At 39.0% G+C, this 26,696-nt stretch overlaps 1 protein-coding gene across 4 annotated transcripts in view; it reads left to right on the plus strand.

Annotated features, from left to right (window-relative positions):
- Positions 1–26,696, plus strand: part of DPYD (dihydropyrimidine dehydrogenase) — a 558,093-nt gene that overhangs the window by 497,752 nt on the left and 33,645 nt on the right. For all 4 annotated transcript variants that reach the window (XM_043553083.1, XM_037907332.2, XM_043553085.1 and 1 more), the window contains one exon: positions 3,441–3,620. In XM_043553083.1, the coding sequence (XP_043409018.1) occupies positions 3,441–3,620 (180 nt within the window). The remainder of the gene's footprint in view (positions 1–3,440; positions 3,621–26,696) is intronic.

Raw genomic sequence — 26,696 nt, forward strand, 5'->3', positions numbered from 1 at the left:
ATGATATCAAAGATGGTAATAATTATTCTTGTGGGTAATAGAGAAGAAGTTGGTTGAAATGAGCTGGAGCTTCTTGTTGCTGCTGCTGTTTTTGTTAAAGCCCGATCCCATTTCATCTCAGGTTGTGTTTGGGATTCAACTCTAGCCAGTATCAGTGGCAATATTATCTAGGTCCCTCTGTCTGGCACAGGCTGGTCAGGACATCTCTCAGGATTAGGATGACGAAGGTCCAGGATCCCACGAGATAGTGAGGGTGGGCAGCCATGATGATGAAGTTTGCTTCAGTGGCCCCTGGTTGTTCTTTTCCCCAAAAATCTCTTTAAGGATCCAAAAAGGGAATGATAAGTGGAATAGCACCTCCCTTCATTAGTTTGTCTACCAGTGAGGCCTCGTTTCCAACACATCGGTTTTGGCTCATTAGTTTTCAGACAACATTCTGTTGTTTGCCAGGCATGATCGCAACACAGTCCTTGAGTTGTAGATGTAGTCTTTTTGTTTAGAGTAATTCAGCTTTTCCCAGCAACATTTTCATTATAGGTTATTGTGATATCTTATGAATTTTCACATTTTAGGGGAGGGATAGCTCAGTGGTTTGAGCATTGGCCTGCTAAACCCAGGGTTGTGAGTTCAATCCTTGAGGGGGCCATTTAGGGATGTTGGGCAAAAATTGGGGATTGGTCCTGCTTTGAGCAGGGGGTTGGACTAGATGACCTCTTGAGGTCCCTTCCAACCCTGATATTCTATGATTCTATGAATTTAGCTTAACAAAGAGAAGGTTAAGGGGTGACTTGATTACAGTCTATATTTTTACAGTTGAGCTCGCAATTAGAGTAAATTTAAATGATCACAACAACCCTTCTGATTTTTAGTTTGCTATCATCTTCGGTACATTCTTAGGTTATTTCAATTCATAATGTTGCACCATAATATGGTAAAAAGTAAAAGCCTCTCTACTTATAAGGTTATAACAGGTATCCTCCAGTGTATCTCATGTGTACACATCCTGTCAAAATATTTCAGAAATTCAACAACAGAATCTGAACTTGTTTTAAGTGACATGACATAGCATGGCTTTTAACTGTATTTTTTCTTACATTTTAAATATTTTTTTAAATAGCTAATAAAAGTGTTACACATATGCTAAAAAAATAGAACCTTTTAGCGAAGAAAGAGGTTTAAATAAAGCATCAGTTGAGTTTTCAGTTAAATAACCTGTGGAGGAAATTATTATGATGTTCTCTATAATTGCTCTGAAAAGAAAATCTCTAAGTCTATGGAAGGCATAACAGACCTAATTAATGCTCACCCTGTTTCTCCAGAGAAACAGATTTTGTGTAATGTAAATGGGCTGCATAGGAAATGTTCTTGTGCATATTTCATAGTTATTTCCCTTTTTTCCTGCAGAACTGTGGTGTACGATATTTTAAAACGTACCTTTTTTCTTCTGAACTGCAGCTTGTATTAATTTGTGAAACCATGTGTAAAATGCTGATATGTTACCTAGGTCTTTTTTCCCCTAAGTGGTGAAATCAAATATCTTGTGAATCTTATGATTTAGTTTTAGAGTATTGTGTGTGTGTTTATATTGTCTTGAAGTAGGTGACCATTTCATTGTTTTATTCATTACATGCATGTCTTATGCAGGAGTACTACTGCTTTTCTGATGTCTACATATGAATAAAAGCTTATATCAGTCCCTGAAAACACTGACTTAGCCTGGTGCCTGATAGTCTATCCAAAGATTTACCTAATATGTCTGCAGTTTGTACGGCAGGAAAATCGGTGGTTCCTCTTTAAGAGGATACAGTATTGATTGGGCTTCTTTTCCCTTCACAGTGCTTATTTCACCTTCATTGGATACTTCAGCTGACTCCTCCCCCTCATGTTCCTCATATGAGTTGGAAGGGAGCCAGCCAGAAAGGCCTAGCAATACAGAGTATCATGCCAAGTGGTTGCAAATCTTTGGAAACAAAAACAAAAAACACACACCACAGCTCAGCAGAGCCAGGTCTACAGACTCGGGCTCACACTACAGCACTGAAAATTGACATTTGGATTGTCTAGCTCAGGCTGGAGCTCAGGCTCTGAAGCCTATCCCCTCTCGGCTTCAGAGCCTGAGCTCTAGCCCAATCTGCAATGTCTACATGGCTATTTATAGCACCGAAGCATGAGCCTGAGTCTGTAGACCTGGGTTCTGAGACATTTATTTTTTTGCAGTGTAGACATACTTTTACAACCCCAGAATTGTAAATCTTTTCAATTGTAGTGCCACCCTCACAATGTTTGGGGTTTTTTTGCTTGTTTATTTTTGAAGACCAAGTTCCTGAAATCCATTGATTATGTGAGGATCTCAGTTTTTTGTGTTTATTTTTTTCAAGTACATTTCTAGCTCTCAGGGTTACAGAAAAGACCTTTAAATGTGAATCCTAAAGGCTCAAAAACCAGAAGATAAATGAAAACAATCCCGTTTTTAAAAAAAATTGTCATGGTCTTGGGGTGGGATCCTGACTCATGCTTTGGTCACTTGTGCTTGGCAATACTAAGGACCAACACTTTGGGCAGGAATTGTGTGTGTGTGTGTGTGTGTGTGTGTGTGAACTCAACTTGGTTCATGGAGCCTGTTTGTGTCTCCAGTTTATTTTAGTGCTCTGGTTGGGATTTCTGAAACTGGTATCAGATGATACTTATTGCCATATTTGATGTCTTTTGGAGATTTTTCATAGCTGAATTTGGGTTTTTAGCTGCCCAGGCTCTATCCACTACGCTCTTTGATGGTTGGTGCCCATCAGATAGTTCAGTCACTGATGAGTGAGCTACGGCTTGGGCCCTGGGAGACAGTCAGTAGAACAGTCATGGGGGTTTTTGGTCAAGTGTTATCATTTCATTTCCAGGGTCACTGTGGTTGGTTAGTTTTAAGTTGGCCTGATAGCCACGAGTTGGGCTTAGCAGAGATAGAAAAAGTTTCAGGTATTGGTCATAAGGGCATCCTTCTGCTGTTTCTACCTGTGTCTGCCAGGTCTTCAGGACAGGGACCATCTATTTGTTATATGTTTTTAGAGTGCCAAGCACAATGGACCCCTGACCTCTAGGTGCTACTACAATGCAAATTATAATACTAATACAGAGAGAGGGACCTTAAGTCTTCCTGAACTGTAAAGTGTTCTTTTCCTGGATGGCATGTGCTGTTTGGGGAGGCCTTCTCCCACTTGTTTGGGTGGGCCTAGCTGTGTTTGGGTTGAGAATTCATGTTCCAGCTCTACACTGGTGGCGACACAAGGACAAGGAACTTGTTATCAGCTTGAATTCCTGAGTTCCGTTTATTCTGATGTTCATAATACAGTTGCATTTAAGGCCACTGAACATCAATAAGTTCAAACAGCATAAGTAATCTCATATACCATTGGAAATTTGTTGTTCATTGCTGGGTGTGTGTTTTGTAGGTGTGCAGTGCAGTACAGAATCAAGATTTCACTGTGATTGAGGACTACTGCACAGGACTGAGAGCCCTACTTTATATGAAAAGCATTGAGGAGCTTCAAGACTGGGATGGACAGAGTCCTGCAACCATGTGCCATCAGAAAGGAAAGCCAGTACCCAAAATTGCAGATCTGATTGGAAAGGTATGTCTAATGATACCAGCTTTTGGCTTCAAGCATAGGTTAATAGGATGGGTTATGCTTTTTATCCCAATGGCCATATTTTGTCATCATTGCCATCAAAATTAGTTGATATGAGGTCTTTTGTCTCCTTCTGAATAGTCACCAGGCAATTTGTGATGTCATATTACTACTGACTTGACATCATATTGTCCTGTTACCATTGACATGATGTCACCACTTCTTTGACAGTAGCATGACTTACTTTTTGTCTTTACATTCTATATTTAAAAATATTAGAAATTCTCTCTTCATTGTACTTTTTGATTCAGATGTGCATGGCTGATTTTGGGTCAGAATCCGTAGTACGTTCTAATCCTTTTGCAACACTCTGGTGGCGCAAAGGACCCCAAAAACAAATAGATCAGCCATCTCAGAAATCTCCCAGCATGAGAGAGCTCTTAGCTGGCACAGAGCCAGTTTACTTGCTGGGTTCCATCTGCCCCATTACTGTAGTATCTGAGCTCTTCACAATTTCTAATGGATTTATCCTTAGAACATCTGAGGTGGGAAAGTGCAATTATCCCCATTTTACAGGGCAGAAACTGAGTCATAGAGAGACTAAGTAACTTGCCTGAGGGTCTACCACAAGAAGTCTGTGGTAGAGCAGGGACTTGAACTCCGGTCTCTGAACTTCTAGGCTAGCATCCTAGCCACTAGATCATTCTTCTTCTTTGCTGCAGTAGTCCTGTTGGGGACTCTGACCAGCTGGTGTGGACTGCAGCAGCCCCAAGACTGTTTTTCCTTGCACTAGGCATCCTGCAGATCCGTGCTCAGAATCAGGGAGATATATCTGGCTCCCTAATGGCACTTTACTGCCCCCTGCACCAATCAAAATCTCACCACAGCAGTGAGTCTGTGCCTTTGTTTCAAGTTACTAGAGGGGATCTCTTTGAAGAGTGGTTTCAGTTGTGGCATCATGGCTATTGATTATCCTTCTAAAAGTCTAATATAACCCTGTTGAAAATGTTGTAAAAAGTAAAGAATTACAAAAGAATAGGATTTGCAGTGTCAAATGCTTCCAAATCTCTGCTTATCATTCTGTTGACTTTTCAGTAGGAGGTTAGTGCTTTTTTTTTTTTTTCTTGTTCTCTGTGGTGGTCTGAAAATTATAATGTTATCTTTCTGTGGAAAAGACAATCCTATTCCTAAAGCTCTGAATACTAGTGTGTAAAAAAAATTCTAATCTGTTTCCTTTCAGTTGCTTACATTTATGTGGTTAAACCCCAGCTCAAAAGGTTATGTCCCAACTTTCTCTTTAACAGATATCATCAGAGAAATACACACTGCATTTACACTTTGTATAATACAGTGATGTTAACAATTCTTCCCCTAAAACAACACTCAGTATTCTATCTTAGTATTACCTTTTTATTATACTAAATAGACAGCCATTGTCAGAAGATAGTTTTCACGTCCTTCTGAATGAAAAGGGAAAAAAATAAAATTTTTACTCTTTTCAGCTTGTCACTACATCAATAATTAACTTTAAAAAGGTAGTATGAAAAGATCCTTTAAGGAAGCATTTAATAATTCAAAGAAATCTTAACTTGAAGCAGGTCACATGAAAAAGAATAAAAACAAAGTCCTATGTAATCTAGTTTTCTGGCTTAAAAGAGCAAGAGATACAGATTATAACTGACTTTGTATTTGATTGCCTTTAATACAAAATTATATCATTGGACCATTGCTACCAGATGACAAAATGTAAAGTTTATCCAGGCTGTACCATTGAAGAGATAATAGTATATTATATTTCAGTCCCAAGTTCAGGGTGACTGCATGTCCAGTAACGAACAAATAAAAGGAAAAGGAAGAAAAATAATGCAACCTGGATATAAGGGAAATACCATGATGAATGACTCTACTAGAGGGAATCAACCACCCAGGGTAGATATCATTAATATTTATAAAATCATAATTAGCAAGACTGTGCTTAAGCAGTGTTATTAGTGTAACTAATTACGTTATCATAAACTAAGTTTGCAATATTATAGGAATCAGTGTTCTTAGCTTCATAAATTATCATCAGTATTGGATTCCATGTACTGTACCTACAAATTCAGCTAAGCACTATAGGTTCATATATATTCAAATCCAAATAGCTCCATACTTAGAATTTTAAGTAGCTGATATAGCATGTTCATCTGATTCCTTCTCTAAATCAAATCCAAAACCAAGGAGAAGGTGACAAACCGAGGTACTGTAAAAATTCTTACTAATACAAAAGCTATGTAAGCATATCATGTAATAAAAATTTGACAGCCAAAATCCTACATTCTGGTTTACAAATATTTTATAAAGAGTTATTCAAATGTGTCTTGGTTTTAATGTGACTTGAAAGCTAATTCATTCAGTAGGACCTATAAGAAAGACAAACAAGAAACAGTGACAGTATTGTGCATCCTAAAGCTATGTGGCTAATATATTCTACTAGTAATAAAAACTGTCAGATTTATTGAACAGTCAATGTAAAAATGTAAGGGGCAGATACTCTTCCATTTAGTTAGTGACAGAATTCCTATTGCCTTCGGTGGGAACAGAGGATCAGTCCCTGGACAGAAGTGGAGACCGGTGAGAAACAACTAGAAATAGGTATAGTTTTCAACAATAAGATCACAGAGGGGGTAGATTTTTTAGAGTTAGGACATGTCTACATCTGACAGAAGTAAATTTATGCTTGTATAGACACCAGCCCTGACCAGCTAGACCTGTTTGTGGTAGTATCTATTTCAGTAAACAGAATGTTGCCATCCACAGTAATTCCCTGTGCTATTAGTAATCCATTTCTTCCATCAGGTTCAGGTGAAAGCAGATGGTCTACTAGCAGATTATTGCTCTAGGATCCTCCAGTGCTAGCTGATATGAGTAAAACGATGGATGCAAAGCTCCTTGTAAGAGATACTCATGACATTGAACTGGAGCTGCTTTGCAATGTCCATATTCTAATAGTGTTCACAATGGTCACCATATTAGTTAAACTGATCATGGTATTTCCTGTTCCAAATATAGAGAAAAACACAAATACTTTGTTAAAAGCTCTTAAGCAAAGTAAGTTGTCATGGGATAAGAGGGAAGGTCCTCTCATGGATCAGTAACTGGTAAAAAGATAGGAAACAAAAGGTAGGACTAAATAGTCAATTTTCAGAATGGAGAGAGGTAAATAGTGATGGCCCCCATGGGTCTGTACAGGGACCAGTGCTATTCAACGTATTCATAAATGATCTGGAAAAAGGTGGCAAAATGTGCAGATAATACAAAACTACACAAGATATTTAAATTTAAAGCAGACTGAAGCGTTACAAAGGGATCTCTCAAAACTGGGTGACTGGGCAACACAATGGCAGATGAAATTCAATGTTGATAAATGCAAAGTAATGCACATTGGAAAACATAATCCCAACTATACATATAAAATGACGGGTCTAAATTAGCTGTTACCAATCAAGAAAAAGATCTTGACATCATTGTGGATAGTTTCCTGAAAACATCCATTCAATGTGCAACAGCAATCAAAAAAGCAAACAGAATGTTGGGAATCATTAGGAAAGGGATAGAAAATAAGACAGAAAATATCATATTGCCTCCATATAAATCCATGGTATGCCCACATCTTGAGTGTTGCATGCAGATCTGGTTGCCCTATCTCAAAAAAGATACATTGAAATTGGAAAGGAAAGGGCAATATTGGACAAATGACCAGGGAGGAGTATAAAAATATTGCTCAGGCATGCAGGAGTAAAATCGGGAAGGCCAAATCACACCTGGAGTTGCAGCTAGCAAGAGAAGTTAAGAGTAACAAGAAGGGTTTCTTCAGGTGTGTTAGCAACAAGAAGAAAGTCAAGGAAAGTGTGGGCCCCTTACTGAATGAGGGAGGCAACCTAGTGACAGAGGGTGTGGAAAAAGCTAATGTACTCAATGCTTTTTTTGCCTCTGTCTTCATGAGCAAGGTCAGCTCCCAGACTACTGCACTGGGCAGCACAGCATGGGGAAGAGGTGACCAGCCCTCTGTGGAGAAAGAAGTGGTTTGGGACTATGTAGAAAAGCTGGACGAGCACAAGTCCATGGGGCCGGATGCGCTGCATCCGAGAGTGCTAAAGGAGTTGACGGATGTGATTGCAGAGCCACTGGCCATTATCTTGGCGCCATTATCTCATGGCGATTGGGGTAGCTCCCGGACGACTGGAAAAAGGCTAATGTAATGCCCATCTTTAAAAAAGGGAAGAAGGAGGATCTGGGGAACTACAGGCCAGTCTGCCTCACCTCAGTCCCTGGAAAAATCATGGAGCAGGTCCTCAAGGAATCAATTCTGAAGCACTTAAAGGAGAGGAAAGTGATCAGGAACAGTCAGCATGGATTCACCAAGGGCAAGTCATGCCTGACTAATCTAATCGCCTTCTATGATGAGATAACTGGTTCTGTGGATGAGGGGAAAGCAGTGGACATTATATTCCTTGACTTTAGCAAAGTTTTTGATATGGTCTCCCACAGTATTCTTGCCAGCAAGTTAAAGAAGTATGGGCTGGATGAATGGACTATAAAGTGGATAGAAAGCTGGCTAGATCATCGGGCTCAACAGGTAGTGATCAATTGCTCCATGTCTAGTTGGCAGCTGGTATCAAGCGGGATGCCCCAAGGGTCGGTCCTGGGGCCGGTTTTGTTCAATATCTTCATTAATGATCTAGAGGATGGCGTGGACTGCACCCTTAGCAAGTTTGCAGATGACATTAAACTGGGAGGAGTGGTAGATACACTAGAGGATAGGGATAGGATACAGAGGGACCTAGACAAATTAGAGGATTGGGCCAAAAGAAATCTGATGAGGTTCAACAAGGACAAGTGCAGAGTCCTGCACTTAGGACGGAAGAATCCCATGCACCGCTACAGACTAGGGACCGAATGGCTAGGCAGCAGTTCTGCGGAAAAGGACCTAGGGATTAGAGTGGATGAGAAGCTGGATATGAGTCAACAGTGTGCCCTTGTTGCCAAGAAGGCTAACGGCATTTTGGGCTGTATAAGTAGGGGCATTGCCAGCAGATCGAGGGATGTGACCTTTCCCCTCTATTCGGCATTGGGGAGGCCTCATCTGGAGTATGTGTCCAGTTTTGGGCCTGTCATAAATATAAAAGGAAGAGTAAACACCTTTAAATCCCTCCTGGCCAGAGGAAAAACCCTTTCATCTGTAAAGGGTTAAGAAGCTAAGATAACCTCGCTGGCACCTGACCCAAAATGACCAATGAGGAGACAAGATACTTTCAAAGCTGGGGGGAGGGGGGGGAAACAAAGGGTCCTCTCTGTGTGTGTAATGCTTTTGCCAGGACCAGAGCAGGAATGCAGGTCAGAACGCCTGTAAAGAGTTAGTAAGCAATCTAGTTAGATATGCGTTAGATTCTGTTTTGTTTAAATGGCTGATAAAATAAGTAGTGCTGAATGGAATGTATATTCCTATTTTTGTGTCTTTTTGTAACTTAAAGTTTTGCCTAGAGGGATTCTCTATGTTTTGAATCTGATTACCCTGTAAGGTATTTACCATCCTGATTTTACAGAGGTGATTCTTTTACTTTTTCTTTAATTAAAATTCTTCTTTTAAGAACCTGATTGCTTTTCATTGTTCTTAAGATCCAAGGGTTTGAGTCTGTGTTCACCTATGCAAATTGGTGAGGATTTTTATCAAGCCTTCCCCAGGAAAGGGGGTGTAGTGCTTGGGGGAATATTTTGGGGGGAGACATTTTTAAGTGGGCACTTCCCCTGTTATTTTTGTTAGACACTTTGATGGTGGCAGCATAAAGATTCAAGGACAAAATGTAAAAGTTTGTACCTTGGGGAAGTTTTTAATCTAAACTGGTAAGAATAAGTTTAGGGGTTCTTTCATGCAGGTCCCCACATCTGCACCCTAGAGTTCAGAGTGGGGAAGGAACCTTGACAGGGCCCCACACCACCAGAAGGATGTGGAAAAATTGGAAAGCGTCCAGCAGAGGGCAACAAAAATGATTAGGGGACTGGAACACATGACTTATGAGGAGAGGCTGTGCGAACTGGGATTGTTTCATCTGCAGAAGAGAAGAATGAGGGGGGATTTGATAGCTGCTTTCAACTACCTGAAAGGGGGTTCCAAAGAGGATGGATCTAGACTGTTCTCAGTGGTAGCAGATGACAGAACAAGGAGTAATGGTCTCAAGTTGCAGTGGGGGAGGTTTAGGTTGGATATTAGGAAGAACTTTTTCACTAGGAGGGTGGTGAAGCACTGGAATGCGTTACCTAGGGAGGTGGTGGAATCTCCTTCCTTAGAGGTTTTTAAGGTCAGGCTTGACAAAGCCCTGGCTGGGATGATTTAGTAGGGGATTGGTCCTGCTTTGAGCAGGGGGTTGGACTAGCTGACCTCCTGAGGTCCCTTCCAACCCTGATATTCTGTGATTCTAAGACTTGGAACCGGTAAGGATCCCTGAGCTAGGATTAGGGTTTGGGCTGGCAAGGCTCCACATTCTAGAGTTAGGAATCTGGCTGGTAAGTCTTTCAAGGTTTAAAGTTAGTGTCAAGGTCTGTAGAGGTCCTAGGATTAGGATTCAGGTCAGTAAAGCTCCCTGAGGGTTAGGGTGGACTCAGCAATGCTCCATGGCAAGGGTTAGGGTTGTGCCCTGTAGAGGTCCCCTGGGTGGGGTATGGTTGGGGCTGGTGTGGTCACTGGAAAGGATTGGATCTACCTTATACCGCCCTCCTCTTACCAGACCAGGTTTTAATCTTGCTGAGACAGCTTGTTCCCTGAGATAATTCTATTTGAAGCTCTCTCATAGAAGCCAGGGAAGCAGTTTCCAACTGGGTTAGTTGTTCTTATTCCAAACTTTCTTAAGGAAAAAAAATATATCAAAACCTCACAAATTCTTCCCTCAAAGTCTCTGCATGCTGAGTAGTTGCTTCACCAAGTCACTCCATCACACCAGTAAGTTCAGCAAATTTTCTGGCTCTTACCTTAGAGCCTCAGTAATAAAAGGATTTCACACAGTCTCCCTTCTGTCCATTTGGTTTCTGGAGCAATTCCTCTCTCGGCAGTAGCTCCAATAGCAGTCCATTGGGCACACAGCCCCTGGCCCCTCAGCTTTGTGGAGGATATTGCAATCTTCCCCTTCATCTCCTGCTGCCCTCTTTTATAAGCATCAGCCAGTTAAGTTCCAGCTCTTTTTCCAGGTGCAGAAGGTGGATCGAATCAGCCAGCCAGCAAACTGCAGGCCTCTGACCCTGAACGAATGGTATCCCTTATACCTTCACATTCATCATTAAGAAGTCACCATGTAACAATAGTATCCATAGTGCTGTATCTGAGATACTGGAGTTAATTCCTGTTCTAAATATCAGGAATAACATCACTATTTAGGAAATCACAAAATTGTAATCTTTCGTAAATTTTAACTTTTAGCTTTTTATGGTATTTTTCATTCAGTGTCCTATAGGTTTCTAATACCATTAAATATAGCCCCAATAATTTAAACCCTTCTTCTTTATGGTAGATATACTTTTATCCATGACCACTGCAGAGGAAGTAACAGCTTAGACCTTTTATCAGACTAGAAAAGAAAGTCAAAACTTATCTTTTACCTCTGTGCTTTTCAGGACCACTTTTTCTTTTTCTGATGGGTAGTTTAAGATGTAGATACTTGAGGCCTTGGCACAGACAACTATTGTTAAGATCATCCATTACTACCAATCTATTGTTTAAATGCAAAAGATAAATTGACTTGGGCTTGTCTCAAATATAATCTCATCGTGCAAATAACAGACACCAAAGTGAGAGGAAGAGGTGGTGGTGATGACATCAGAGATCTTTCCTACTGACTCCCTCTAGGAAAAAAAATAAACCTTTGTAAAAGCATACTTATCTCAGATGTCTTTAGGCATTTTTATCAGGTACATGATCCATTCAGACTGATGGATAAGATGAACAATGTTCTTTCATGAGCCAAAGTTATTACTCTGACTGTAAAACAGATCTATAACATATGTTTGTATATAATTATATGTCTCTATCACCCAAACTGAACAGAATTGTGTTTTAAAATACATGTTCCTCCGTTTTTCCAAAAGGTGTAGGTATAAGAGTGATTAAGATAAGTGTGTTGTCATAGGCTATCTAGGCAGGGCACAGTATTCCCCATGGGCATAATTTGATCTCGTATGTGTAGTCACTGTCTCATCCTGTCTGCTTCTCCCAGAAATCTGTCATTAGTTGCATACTGATCTTACTCCAGAGACCTGAAGTAATTATGTCCAAGAAATACATTGGTTTCAGTTGGTGGTAACAAAAGTGTTATAGCATGTGTCTTTAGAGTGGTTTCACTAACATCAACATAAAATGTAAAAATCATACTTCACTTAGTGACCTGCATATATGCTAAGTAGTTAAATAGTGAAAATAAGCCTGCATATTAAATTGGCTAGTAGGGGCTTTGTAAAAGATATTAAACACACAAGGAAATGACACTAGAGTTAACCCAGCATTTAGAAACTTTGCAAAAATCAAAGTTTGTTTGAGTAAATATCATCCAAAGGTGAGAGTTCTAGAAGACTCTATAAAGAAATGAGAAAGATAAATACATCTTGTTTAATAAGTATTTGAAAGGCAGAACAGATTGATTTTTATTTCAAAGTCTCATCATCAATTAGGACAGTGCTAAAAAGGAGATTTGAAGAAAGTTTATTATAAAAGCATGTCAATAGTAGGTGGTCTCCATCTGCAAGTATATGAGAGATAATAATGTTCCAGGATATTGAAGATTCCATCTGGTGTGTAATCAGAGAAAATTCTCAGCACCCTAAAGTAAAAATATTAAGTATCTAGTCTGTTCTTTGCATACAGGGACCTCCCATTTATATTAAAATCTCTGTGCCTTCCAAATACAGCATAGAACCTAAAGTCTCTGTCTTCTGATCTGCAGAAGCCTGGTGAAGTCTAGCCTCATGGCAGGCACATCTAAAAAGCCCTTATATTAAAATACTACAGCATTGTATAGAAATGATCCAAAACACAAAACGTTCTCTTATTTTAAAAAAGTACTTCAAATACAACAATCACTCCCCGGCTTGCAGTATTATATGATATAGGCAAAATCTCGGTCCCATTTAAGTCTTGATGGGAGCAAAATTCCCACTGAATTCACTAGGCTAGGATTTCACCCTAATGTTTGGGAACATTACTATAAAATACTGCACTACTAGTTTTATAAGAGAAGGAAAGGTCAGCCTGATATGGAAGCCTCAGATCAAACAACACCAAAGTGCAGTGATACATTTCTGAACTCCACATGGAGAAAAGAACCCATGCAAATTAGCTCCTTGTTTTCTGTCCTTCACAAGGAACATGCAGCCCAATGAAGGCAGGATTAACATTCCTAACCAGGAATGAGAAGACAAGCTGGCTCGTGGCCTGGCTGATCAAAGGCAAAACTAAACAAGATGTATCTGTGAGTGCTGGTGGAGAAATGTCTCCCTATCACTGCTTCTGGGGGATGAGAAAAGAAAGATTGAAGTTTGAGCTGCATAACTCCTTTTTTTATATTACCAAGCCTTTACCTCTGAAACAGAGCTCTGTCAACCAGCTAGATCCACATAAATGTAGTCTCATCACTAATCAAGGAAAAACTGACTCTTGTGTTAAGGTATTATGGCAACTTCCCATTGTAATTTCTAATGGTTATTTTCAAATATGGTTATTGGGCTGGAGAGAGTCAGAGAGGTGCTACAAAAATGTTTACTGGGATATTTCTGATCAATAGCGAAAGGTACTGCTCCCCCCTACTCCTCCTCTTCACACTCCTTCCTTGAAATAGGGAGAAACTTCCACGGTCATGTAGCTTAACAATCTGATGGAACTGCGGTGGGGCATGACCCGTGGCAATCAGGCTGAAAGTTGTTGATGGACACCTTTGAGCAAGTAGAGCTTAACAGGTTTGTTGCCCTGGGTGAACTTTCCCAGCATTTGCCAACCAGAAACACTTATGAGAAATCCCAGGCCCAAAAAATTAGTAAAAACAGTACTTCTGTAACATTAACTTTTTTTCCTAACTAGACTATTATGGAAGTTCATGTTGTGATTCTCTATGGTGTCACTTCTTACTGAAACCGCAGGTTGTTATATAAAAATATAACATCCCTAACAGCTAAGCCATTTGCGGGAGAAATGCATAAAACAAAAGCTAGGATTAATCTTTGTGGGGTTTATATATACTGTATGCTAAATTTGCTATAAGCACTGAGTGTCGGGGTTTATATTCTCAGTCACTAAATGTGGCCACTAAAAAACAATGTATCCATGTTAACTTCTTGACTGTGGTGGTTTTACAGCATTCACTGCTGACAATGGACATCATGCTAGGATAATCCAACTCCTGATGCAAAAGATTTTAAAAAAGAGAAAAGAAGTCAGCCACTGCCAAAAATACATAATTTTTTTTGTACTCTACAGTTTGTTTTACTTAGGAAAACGGCCTGGTCATACCCTGCAGCATGCATTCATTACAGTGATCTTTGACTGGCAGATGTGGAGTAATAGGATGCATATTTTAATGCTTATTATAATACCCTGTCCAAAAACAACTTGACAAATTTGTGATTTCGACAGTATCTCATTTTGCTGGCTGCAGTGTTCTGTGATTGCCTGGTCCACGTGGCTTCCAGATTATGCATACTACCAATACTTCTCATTAAAATGGCCACAGTTCACCAGTTTCGGTAGCTTGGAACGAACTTGGAATGAATTATTATACAACAAAGAGGCTGCTGTCATGCAGAACAAAAGACAAGCAAAAGAGAGCTTTGGCTTAATGAGGCTAAGTGAGTGTTTCCCCTGCATCACCAGCTACTTGACGGCATTTGAGCATGGATTTTTTTCTCCACAGGCCAAAACCTTTGGTCTATTATTTTGTGTTTATGCACCTTGAGGCTAATATACATTTTAATATGCTGCACATGGAGAAAAAAAATCAGCCATTAGATTAGAACATGTGCACTCCCTGTTAAATTAATGACAGCCGAACATAGAGATAAATTTAGGTTTTCATATTTAATTATAGCACACTGCAGTACGTTTAGCAAGGATAAATTGCACTATTATTATGCTTCATTTTTTGACATCTTTTCCTATTAACCATGCACAGTTACCCCCTTACCTCCCCAGTGCCACACATAACATCTTTGTATGTATCATCATTCCTTAACACTATTAAATTCTTAGTTACTTAGGGTTAGTTAGGATAAAACAATTCAAAATAACCTTTAGTTTAGGCTGTCTACATAAAGAAGGCAACCTAAATGATATATATATATATATATATATATATATATATGAAAATGACAAGAAAAAAATTGACTGCATCACTAGTATTTCAGACATATATTTTCAAGTCTGCAAAATATTTCCAATGACTTTATTTTTCCTGGGTACTTTTGGTGCAACTTTTCCCATATGTGAGTGCATAATCTTGTTCCTTTCTAAAACAGAAATATGATTTTGAAAAGTAAAAAGTAAACAATACGCTCAATCTTTAATTTGTTCTTTGGAATTTTGTAGTTGAATAATGTTTATATGGACATTGATAGAATTAGGACATTTTAAATTACAAAATGGTTGGATCATGAGGAATTCAGCATTATTTAAGCATATGCCATTTGTGGGGTTTTGTACAATTGAGGCTTGTTTGCCATGGTTTATGACACAAGAATAACACCAGAATTTAGGGCCTGTCCTTGGTTGTACTGAAGACAATACAAAACTCAAATGGGAGTAAAATTGTTCCACCTCTCAGACTGTGTTCCTATCAAATTTACTCTGGAAATATGCAGGAGAATCAATGGATAGTTACTATACAGTTATGGGTTCTGTTACGTCACTTAACGATTGTTACTACCTGTTAGGGCTTTTAATTTCTTTTGAAATAAGTGCTGCTCTTTTCAAGTTGTGGTGCAAGGTGAAAAAACAGGTGGTTGTGCTGCAAAATTAAAGTAACATTACTATTTTCCAAGGTGGGTTAGAACAGCTTATAACTCATAGGAAGGGGAAGATTTTCCTACTCCTACTGTGCGCGTAAGCAGGTATAAGATATTATGCTACAGGCTTATTCCTAGGTTATTCCTTATTGGATAGTTGTTTCATGACAAAAGACACTGTGGTTTGATGACCAGAGGGTCATGACAGGAATAATCACCATATTAAAGGGTGTCTGGATCTTGGTGATAAAGCATTCTTCATAGCAATCAGTCAGCAGTTACAGGTGGAAGAATTTTCCTCAATGGCAGAGGAGGGCACATTTTTCATATTCATTGAGAGCAAGTCTCTCTCTCTCTCTCCTTTCAAATCTTCTGTTCTCTAGCAATTTTAGTGCTACAACACCTATGCACAAGTATTTTCCTTGCCAGGTGAAACTCACAAAATTTTTAGATCTTCATCTGTTTTGCAAAAAGTTAATGGGTAAAACTCACATATTTTGTCCAGTGCCATGTTGGGAATTTGATTTACACCAAAAAGTAGTTTTTAGAAGACTGAATCATTCAAGGGATGTTTTTAATAGCTATAGAACCTTTCTCCTTGGGCTAACATATTTGAATACAACCCAGATCTGTAATGATTGATAACTGATTGTCTCAAGTTCAAGTACTATAATTTGTGTCAGCAACTAATGGAAAACTATTCCTTTGTAAGTGCAGATTTTGATCATGCAAATTGCACCCTCAAAAGGGAGATAGTGCTTTTAAATATTTAAACTATAATGACTAGCATGAGAAACTGATGTTGTATATAGTAGTCTACCTACAGTAGTTACCTCTTAGTGATAAGACTAGATTTGTAATTATTTGTATTTCTAAGATGCCCATCACCATCTTAGTATTTGTTTTGCACTGATATGATACCTGATATTACATAAGACATAGCCTTATATGAATAAATTCTATGTCCTAAAAATATCTAGATGGCATAGAAATATTTGTTATAATAATAATAATAAACAAATAATAATAAATGGTTCATCCTCTTTATTTACAGGTAGGTACTGTTGGTAAAGCTGTCTTCATGCATATGAGTGTTCCCAGTGAGTTGAATGGGACTAGGCACAGGCATAAAATTACTCATGTGTATTTGCAGAACTGGAAAGAGCATTATCACACTAAATTTTTGGTCTGGTGAAACATTTCAGACAAGTAATTAATAGCAACTGTGTTCAGTATAAGATAATTGTATAACTATTCTTGTGCTATTGATCATAGACACCAGAAGAGAGATGAATTTTAAACCTAAAAATCTGTTGTTCTAGGTATTACTTATCTTTTTTGTTTGTTAATTTCTGTTTAGTGTTCTCGTAATAGTCCATTATGCTTTGACTGTCATAGAAACAATTACAAATGTGTTTTTAAAGTTAATTATCTTGACTATAACACATCTTTTTCTCTTTTAGGAGTAGTTTGAGCCTGTAGGCACAGTCCCAAATGTGGGTGGTGGAAGGTACACCGGGGGCTGGAGGGATTGATTTATGGAGAAAGGTTAAAAGAGCTAAAATACATTTCATATATATACACAGACACAGACACACACTCACACTCATTCATACCCACACAGAGAGTTATCCTTTATACTATATATATATAGGATAACTATAAATGTGTGTGTAACATTATATATATGATGTATAAAGGATAACTATGTATGTATGTGTTTTTGAGGGATGGGGATCACAACAGTCCACAAATTTTGGAAGGCACTAAACACCCAGGAGAGAGAGGAATCATTTGGTGTAGGGTTATGGGATATAATTAGTAGTAATGAGTTGAAATTAAGAAAGAATAAATTTTGGGTGAATATGAGGAAAATATTCCTGACAGGAAGATGGATTAAGTTATATATTGGCCTCTTTGTGAAAGTGATGGAAGTCTCATGTATGGGTTCCTTTAAAACTAAATTGGATAAACCCTGGCAAATATACTGCAGGGGCCAATCCTACATTGGCAGGAAGCTGTATTAGTCTGTTAGCAAGATTTTTTTTTCTGATTTTCATGGCCTACAGTGGCTACCCTTCCAGAACTTACAATTTTGTCCTAGATATTACCACCTCAGTATTTACATATATATAAATAATACCTATATATATAAAAAATACCTCAGTATAAGTTGTACTTCCTATACTGTGCTAACATTATCTAGTTATCACGTGCCACTGAAACATTTTGAAGACCATGTACTGTATTATGATAAGATCAGAAGGGTTGATAGCTGAATTCAAGCCTGCCAACATGCAGTGCCACTGCCTCATAAAAATGGTTGCTTCTATGACTTCTACTACTGTTGGCCTTTCCCATCCTTTTAAAACTTCTTTATTCTGCCACACTTTGCAATAGTAGTCTACAATAATGCAAGATCTTTAAGCTTCTCTTCCCCCAACCACCATAGGTGGTGGAACTAGGGATGCTGGGCATGCTGCTACACCCCCTGGCTTGACATGGTTTCCGTCATATATAGGGATTATGGTTGGTTCGATGCTCTCAGCTCCTGAACGATAAAAATTGTTCCAGCACCCCCGCCAACCACTTACTTTCTCTTCCATAACAAACAAATTTAAAGTTTTGTATATTTTCCTTTATTGTTGAGCCAGCCACTAGTTTCAGTTCTTGAGCAATACTTTGAATTGTGATGGACAAATTTACGAAAAATTTTCGATCCCTTCTACTACATGTTATTCAAATATTACCCAAGGGTCAATGCCCCGAATCTCTGAAAGTTACTAACATAAAATGTTGGGATTCAATTTCTATATGAGGGAGTTGAGAGAAAAGGTTTCTGCACCCTACTGACCTATTCATACCATACAGAATTCATTAAGGCTGTGGAACCGAGTTTAGGCTGTTCCAGGGAGTAATTACCATCAACCTATAATCTGCTACTCGGGGACCCATGAGGGCTCTGTAACAGTTTGAAAGGGTCTGGCAAGACTTTATTGATTTCCTGGAATCTCATTCACACTGATTGCACTTGGGTAGTCAGAGGGTTGATGTTTAAAGACACTAATTTAGCTATTATTAAGATGGTGGCTGTAATACTATGCATAGTTGAGACCTTGTTTGCCCTTCAATTCAGCTCTGCAGACAAGTTTTAATGAATTAGCTCCCTTTATTTTTTTTGTATATCACATCTTTTTTTTCCATCTTCATGTTGGAGATCTTCATGTAATTCATTGTATAACCCGTACATAATTGGCCAGGGTATGTCATACCATGTGTCTTCATTCTCCCATTTATAATTTTGTTTCATGCCTTTTTGACTGCTTCGAATAATTAATGCATTTGTCTATTACTGTGTTAATCTGTTTTTTCCAAGTTGCTGATTTATTATACACAAAATCAATAAAGTTTTTTTTTCTTAAAAATCAACACACATGACACCTGGATTCATGTGAAACCCAGAACTGCTCCGCTGCAATCAACTATACAATATTTTCAAATCTTTAGAATTGAGGCCTTTGATTTCAATGTACAATAGCTGGACTCTGGTTACTGTCTAATATATGGCACTTATCACTGTGGTATGTAGCATAGAATCTAAAATCCAAGGAAAGATAATGTCAATGTAGCTACTTTATGAATGAGCCTTTATCCTTTAATTTAAAATATTAAAATTACACTGCAATGCATCTTTCCAGCTTCAGGATTAAGAGCCTGATTTAAACTACTTGAAGTCAACGGGAGTCCTTTTTTTTGTATTATAATGGACTTTGGATTTCAGTGCTTGTGAAATTGTTAATTGTCCATTTTAAAATTTTTCATGGAAACAAGAAAAAACACTTTAAAACTACAAAGGTCTATCAGCTCCAGTATATCTACATTTTCTTTTTTATACCTAAAAACTGTGACCAATGCATTTGCTATCTTTTAAGTCAGTTGTGAGGGATCATGGGTCTTGACTGTTGGTCCTCAGGCAGTCCTCAGATTGCAACCACCATCCAGAAGCTCACTGGGACAGGTAGGGAGTGTGGGCTTGTGGACCTACTTCACCATAGTGACTGCACATGAAGAAGGGAGATTCTCCAATTGGTATAGTCTCTATTTAAACCAGAAGGAGGCAAAGGAAGTTGTCTGAACAACTAGGTGAATCCTTGGTTGGTTGCTACATTGGAATCTGCCGTCTTGTCTGACTCCTGAGCCCTGCTTTCTTCTTGATTCCTGCCTTCCCATCCTGTTCCTGGTTCCGGCCCTCCAGCCTTGTTTCAGATCCTTGCTTCTGTGCCCCACTCCGGACCTTTGGCTTGATTCCCAACTGCCTCCTTCTCTGGCTCCTGACCACTGGGCATGACTACCACTGCTCTGACCACAAGGTCTGACTGCCTACGTCCGACACCAATGTAAAAATGAGAAACTGCTGAAAATGATTAAAAAGGGAAAAGTCAAGAGTCCTTTAATAAATGTAGTGTGAGTGGCGCTCTCATAATCAAAATTTTGAAAGCGCACCTTCAAGGAATTAGCAATGGTCTTTCTGAGCTGCCATTCTAAATAATATGGACCACAGTCTTAATTAATTCCTCACATGCCATACATCCCATGTCTGTCTATACAAAGTCATAATCATTCACTTGAAAGACTGCAATCATTGTAATAGCTTTTCATAACTTAGGCTCTGCTCCTGCAGCACAACATGTAGGCAGACTTCTAGGCCTACCTCTGGCCTGTAGCCTTAACTATCAGGAGAAAGCGAATGGAGGAGAAAGCTTGTGTTTACACGTTTTTAATATAATTATTATTGTATTCTCTGGTGTTCAGCTTTGAAGTATCTGAGCCTGTGTGCCTCTAATTCTTTTCTTTGCAAAGGAATCTGTAACAATTGTAATGACAGTCAGAGATGTGTTAGCCATCATACTGCAGAAGGCATGCAAGACTGTTTCTCTGCATCCATTAAGATGGGGACAGTTCCATTACATCTCTCCCCACTATTTTTAATTGCCTAGTGTGATGATTTGGGGAATATATCTGTGTCAGCTTATGAATTCCATTTTGATTATATGAATGCCCTCTTATAGTTCAACCTCCATTTTGAATGTAACTTTCAATGTGGCTTTGACGATTCATTTTGTAGCAGGAACTTGACACCTGGTGGATAGACTATGTCTTGGAAACTGACAGCGATCAAGGGTCATCACCATTAAATGGTACTACTCCCAATAGAATAATGAGTTTGCTACCAGCAGAATGGTTGACTTTAAATGTCTTTCAGCCCAGAAGCCTATCAGGAAGTTCACTGGTGAAAGCACAGGGACTAGAAAGGTGTCAGAAGCTCTTTTAAAAAGAGGAATGCTCTCTATGCAAAGCAGGCCATGTCACTGATGATAGAAGACAGGAAGGCAAAGACGACCAGAAGGACTGCCTGGTCTTAAAAAAAATCAAAGAAAATTGAGGACTCACGGGGGGCTGGAGGAGTTGAGGTCAGACTGAGCGGGGCTTGTGTTCAGGAGTTTTTTGTTTTCCATAGATTTGTAACTCTCTTGTGCTCTTTAGGAGTAAAGTTTGTGTGTGTGTAAGAAATTCCTTTGCAAGACCTGTGTTTCCTTGTTTTACTGTCATGTTGTCCCTGAAGGATGTAACTGGAACCAGTGCTCCCACAACCAGGTGAACTCAGGGGAGTTGGGGGAACATGCCTAAGCAAGTAAGGAATTCAGGAGTCTAAGACAGTTGTTCCAGGGTTTCAGTGGCCAGATTGCGGGGTCTCAGTGTCAAAAAGGATGTCAGACATGGGGTCTGCAACTACAAGTATGCTTGAGAGACCCAGAGCCCGGAGCAGTCACCAGTAACTACCCAAACACAGGAAGCTTAGATGTACATGGGATTCAGCAGTTGACTCTTCTCACAACAGTCTGATGTCCATCCAGACAGTGGGGCTGGACTGTGACAAAGAAGATCGTTATAGCTAGGCAAGTTGAATATTTACCTCCACATCTCTGGTGAAAGGAGTATTCACTCAGTTCATTAATTTTTTTAAGCACATGATTAAATATACAAGGGGACTTATCGAGACACTTGAACACCAAAAAGTGATATTATCTGGTATAATATGGCATATTTCTACATTCCCATTTCATGATGAAATAGAAGAGGCAGTGTTTAGGTAGGTAGTAACTGATGCACTATCTCCTCAGCACATAACCACAGTCAACTGTCCCTATCCTACTTTAAATTTTCTTAACATCTTTCAGCTCATAAACATGTTTCCCTTCACAACACACACCATATGCCATTGGAAAAGGGTTGTAAAGTTTTATAGATATATTTCAGAGTATTATAAGTATAATAAAGCAAAAATAATGCAAAGAAATGGGAATTATTGAACACTGAATTAAAACATTAGGCACAAATACTTTTATTGCATTTGGTTTCTTTTTGAATGTAGCAGTCATGAAGAGCTAGAAATCTTTTTAGTATGAAGAAAATGAAAATATTTGAGTTTAGTTTTTAACTATCCCAGTAAATAGTTGTTTAAAAGGAAGCTTACGTATTTGTTGGTGTATTGAAGAAATTACCTAGTTTCAGCTATGTGAAAATAAATATGAAATTGCTTTCTGATATTTATCTTTTTGCAATGTTTTACTTATTCTAGGAAAACATAGTTCATATAACCATGTTTTTCTCATCAAAAATAGTATAAAAATAACTAACTCAATTTAAAATACCGGAGATACAACCGGACTAGCAGGACTGGATGTGATGTGAGCCATCAGTTCAGATTAGGACAAAGATGCAGTGACCAAAAGTGGGTATTGTTCTATGGATAAACTGTCCCCACAGTTGTCATCTGGAAAACAATTCCTCTCTAAAATGTTAGTTAATAAAGTTAATAAAATAGGAAAATTCATCAACCCTAGTGATACAGTTTATGTTTTCATAAGGACCTTTATAAGGGATTCTTTAGGAAAACAAATAATCATGTTAGTAAAAAGCAAAGTAGCTTCCTTCTGCAGCTGTTTTGCGGTTGGGCTGGCAAACAGGCACATTCACCTTCATCCCTAGATGATGGCTATGAGAGTGCTGCTGCTGGGGATGCCCATTGCCCATATTTATGGAGTAGATTCAAAAGAATTAGGTGTGTATTGGTAAATATCAGTAAATGTCCATTTCCCCAGACACACACAAACCAATGAAAAAATATTTTAGTTGATAATCTAAATTTACCGATAGACAAAGTAAGAAATGCTGCTTGAAAACTTATTACAGTTTGATTTTAGGATATGTACTTCCATGTGATGTTGACAGTTTGTGTTTTAACAGTTATAAAGCCTTAATTTTTTGAATCTGAATGTCAACTGTCATTCATTTTCTGACCCCTCCCCCATAATTCCCCACAACCGTGAAAATTTAAACGGATAAAAATAAAAAGATTAAAAATAAGCATCAATATTATCCATCAAAAATAGAAAACAATAAAAATCTAATTTTGCCAAGCCTCTTTATGATGCTCTAAGATCTTTGATGTGAGTGTTCCACTTCAGCTCCCAAGGTTTACTTGCAAATTGCGCTTGACCCTGGAGTTATCTGGTCTATCTGAACATCATATACTGCAACCTTCAAAAGGGCCCACCTTCTTATAAATCCTGGGTAAGATTTGTTTGACCTCCCTGAGATTCATCTGAGGAAGTGCAACTGATTTTGTAGTCAAAGTCCTTGTACAACCCTAGCACTTACATGCAGAGAATAAAAGAACGTCGTCAGTTCAACTGAACTGTGAAAAAGCCATATATCAACCAAAAGATGTCCTTGTCAAGTCATCTGTGCTTGCTTTTCCTTGATCTGACCAGCCTGTCACCATAGACATTGCTACCAGTTATGCTACCCTGTTTTCTGATTACCTCTGTGATAGTGACCGAATGGGTAAGCTATTATAGCTGGTCCTTGCTTTGGTGGGGACATGGTTACCGTGCTACCAGAAGAGACCTACTGGTAAGTTGTGAGAACGAGGATTAGTTCCACCACCCCTATCTTTACAGGTCAAAGTTGTTGTTATGAACTGATTGGCTATGACTATTGGATTCTACAGTTACAATCTCCAGAGGGAACTATGACTGAGTAGTTGTTAAAGAGACAACTTCCAGATCCACCAGTGCCAGAAAGGGGCCGATTCCAATGTTCTATCCTGGTGATGCTATGAGAAAGTGGGATGTCAGTATAACTAGAGGAGAAAGAGGTGGCTGAATTTGAGGACCAGCCCACAGAAGCAGTAATGGCTATTTGAATATAAGTTATACCTCTTCCAGAGGAAAATCCTGATGGAGATATAGAGCTTGCAAGAGGCTAACAGAAATAGAACTCTCAGTTTATTGGTACCCCTTCTTGAGGAAGTCATCTTGCTTTGGACTCAGAGAGATGTCATCATATTGACAAGTGGAAGGCTGACCCACAGGCTCAAAGAGTCCATCTGAAGATTATACTACAAACATCTAGTGGAAGCTGTGTTTCAGACTGTTTCTAAACTGACAATTACCAGGCACTGTGAGCTTTCATACCAAGGTCACAATCCCCAAAGGAACGAAGATGTGCCCAAATTGAAAAGGAATGTCTTGCAATACTTGTTTGCATGTGAAGTGTCATTGACCAGTATGTTCAAGCACAGGAAACCATTCGAAAAGAAAGTGACCATGAACCATTAGAGAGCATTTTTAAAGAGCCACAGCTAGTGATCCCAAAATACATTCCGTGCATGCTACTAAAACTGCAACTTAGATGCTCACTACAAGAAAGATGCTCACTACTGAGATGTACATATTGATTTCTTATCCAGAGCAGCCTTGCAGCATGAAAATACAGTAATTGAACAAGAATATGAGATTTTGAACCTGACAGAAATACAGAAAACACAGAAAGACATAAAAGCATCAACAAGTTGGTTATGTGCCATTTTCAAGACAAGTACTAGAAATAATCTGAGATACGATACAAAACAAAGATCTACAAGCGTTCCCATCCATCATTCTATCTAGATGGCCAGACATCAGAGAAGAAGTCTTATCTTGCTTCTCAAAAATACTGTAATTATCAAAATGAATTGAGCATCCAAGATTGTATCATATATGAAGATAGTTGAATCATAATACCCAGATCATTGAGACGGAAATTTTCTCAAGGATACATTGCAGCCATTCTGGCATTAGAAGCGTATATTTGGACAGCCAGAAACATTTATGCTGACCAAACATGACCAAGGATATTTGAGACCTGATGAGCAGTTGTAATATAAATGGGGAAATGCAGGCCAAGAAGCAAAAAGAAATATTGAGAATACACAGAATCCCCAACAGATCTTGGAGCAGAGTGGCAATGGACCTTTCCCCTGCAAACCACATAAACTAGCTCATTATCGTAAACTTCTATTCATACTTTTAGGAACTAGATGAACTGTCAGAACCCTACTGCAGTGTCCATTGTAGACAAAGCAATGAAACATTTTAGCAGGCATGGTATCCCAAAGTCTGTCGTTTCAGACAACAGACCCCTGTTTACTTGCAGTGAGTTTGTGCAATTTTCCTGGGAATGGGAATTCAGTCATATCGCATCATCATCAACTAATTAAATGGCAAAGCTGAATCAGCAGTTAAAATTGCTCAGACCCTATTAAAGAGAGGTGAAAAAAGCAAAGAAAATATAAAGCAAGCCATCCTTGCATGGGGAGACACTCCACAGGAGTCATTAATAGTAGCTCAGTACAACATTTGTAGTCAAGACACCCAACTCTATAGCTCCAGCATCATTACAACCAGCAGTGGTAGAAAGAATAGCACACGAAAAGGAAGAGAGATATGTAAAGTCTACTATGACCAACAGGCTAAAGACCTGCCAGAACTACAACCTGGAGACCCTGTCAGAAGCAAACTGTTTCTTCAGGATAATCATGCACCTTGAAGCAGACTACATGTATTGAACAGATAAATCCTCATTCATATACTGAAGCAGTGGGTGGGCATATATTTTGTCAGAACTGCCAATACATGTGCCCTCTAAGACATGGACATGGAGGATGGTGAAATATGCACTCACTGAGACTTGAGCAGCAGGACGTGAAAGGAACACAAGCCAATGAGCAAATCAATTGATATCTAGATAGACTCTCAAAACACCACACCACCAGAAAAGCCAAGTACCAGGCAGTCTCTTGTTGTCACAAGAAAGTTTCTCTCTCCCTCCAGCATCAAAGTGCTTCCTAAGTATACATAAGCTTTTGTACAATAATAAGGTGTGAAAGAAGAACCCACCACCCAAGCCCAGGGGAAAATCCTTAGTTGCCAAGCAACTTCTGAGTTAATCAATTTACAAAGAGTTAATGTTAAGTTTCTTTTTTTTATATAGTGTGTGTGTGTGTGTGTGTATATATATATATACACACACAGAGAGACTTGGCAGGGGGTCTAATAGAATGTTAAGTAGTAAAGAAGGTTATGGGATTTGTGTTAAATTTTGCTATCTCAGCTAAAGGTGACTAAAGGGATGTGATGATAAAGTTTCCCCATAGGAGTTCTATAGTATAAGAACTTAAAGAATTCTGTTGCAGGAACTATTTTATGTGAGAGAACAGCATCTGAGGAGGAAAGAATAAAACCTTAAGGTTGCACTGTGTTGGCTGTCTCTCTTTTTACACTTGAACACTGAACAATGTCTGCCTCAGTCTACAGACAACCTGAAATGATAAAGCAGAGTTGCCAACTGTCCCACTTAATTTAGTGGGTTGTTAATACTGAAACCTACTACTCTGGAGGCCCCCAACTCAGAGATGATTATTTAGTGTGTGACTTTCTGCTGCCACCTCATTGTGGCTCTGATGGAATGGTGTCAGCAGGGCTCCCGCACATACACATACAGTCTCTGCTTGGGTGGGTGGTATCTGACTTATCCTTCCTCCAGGATGCACCTCTGCTCACCTGAAGACAGAAGATGGTGATAGAGAAAGGTAGAAGGCACCAGCCTGCTCAGACAGGAGTGTGGCATGACCTCCACCAGTCAGCTCTTGTGCGAATGGCTCCTGCCACTACCTCCTCAAGA

This window comes from Chelonia mydas, chromosome 8 (assembly GCF_015237465.2).
Source record: "Chelonia mydas isolate rCheMyd1 chromosome 8, rCheMyd1.pri.v2, whole genome shotgun sequence".
In the NCBI taxonomy this organism is placed as follows: Eukaryota; Metazoa; Chordata; order Testudines; family Cheloniidae; genus Chelonia; species Chelonia mydas.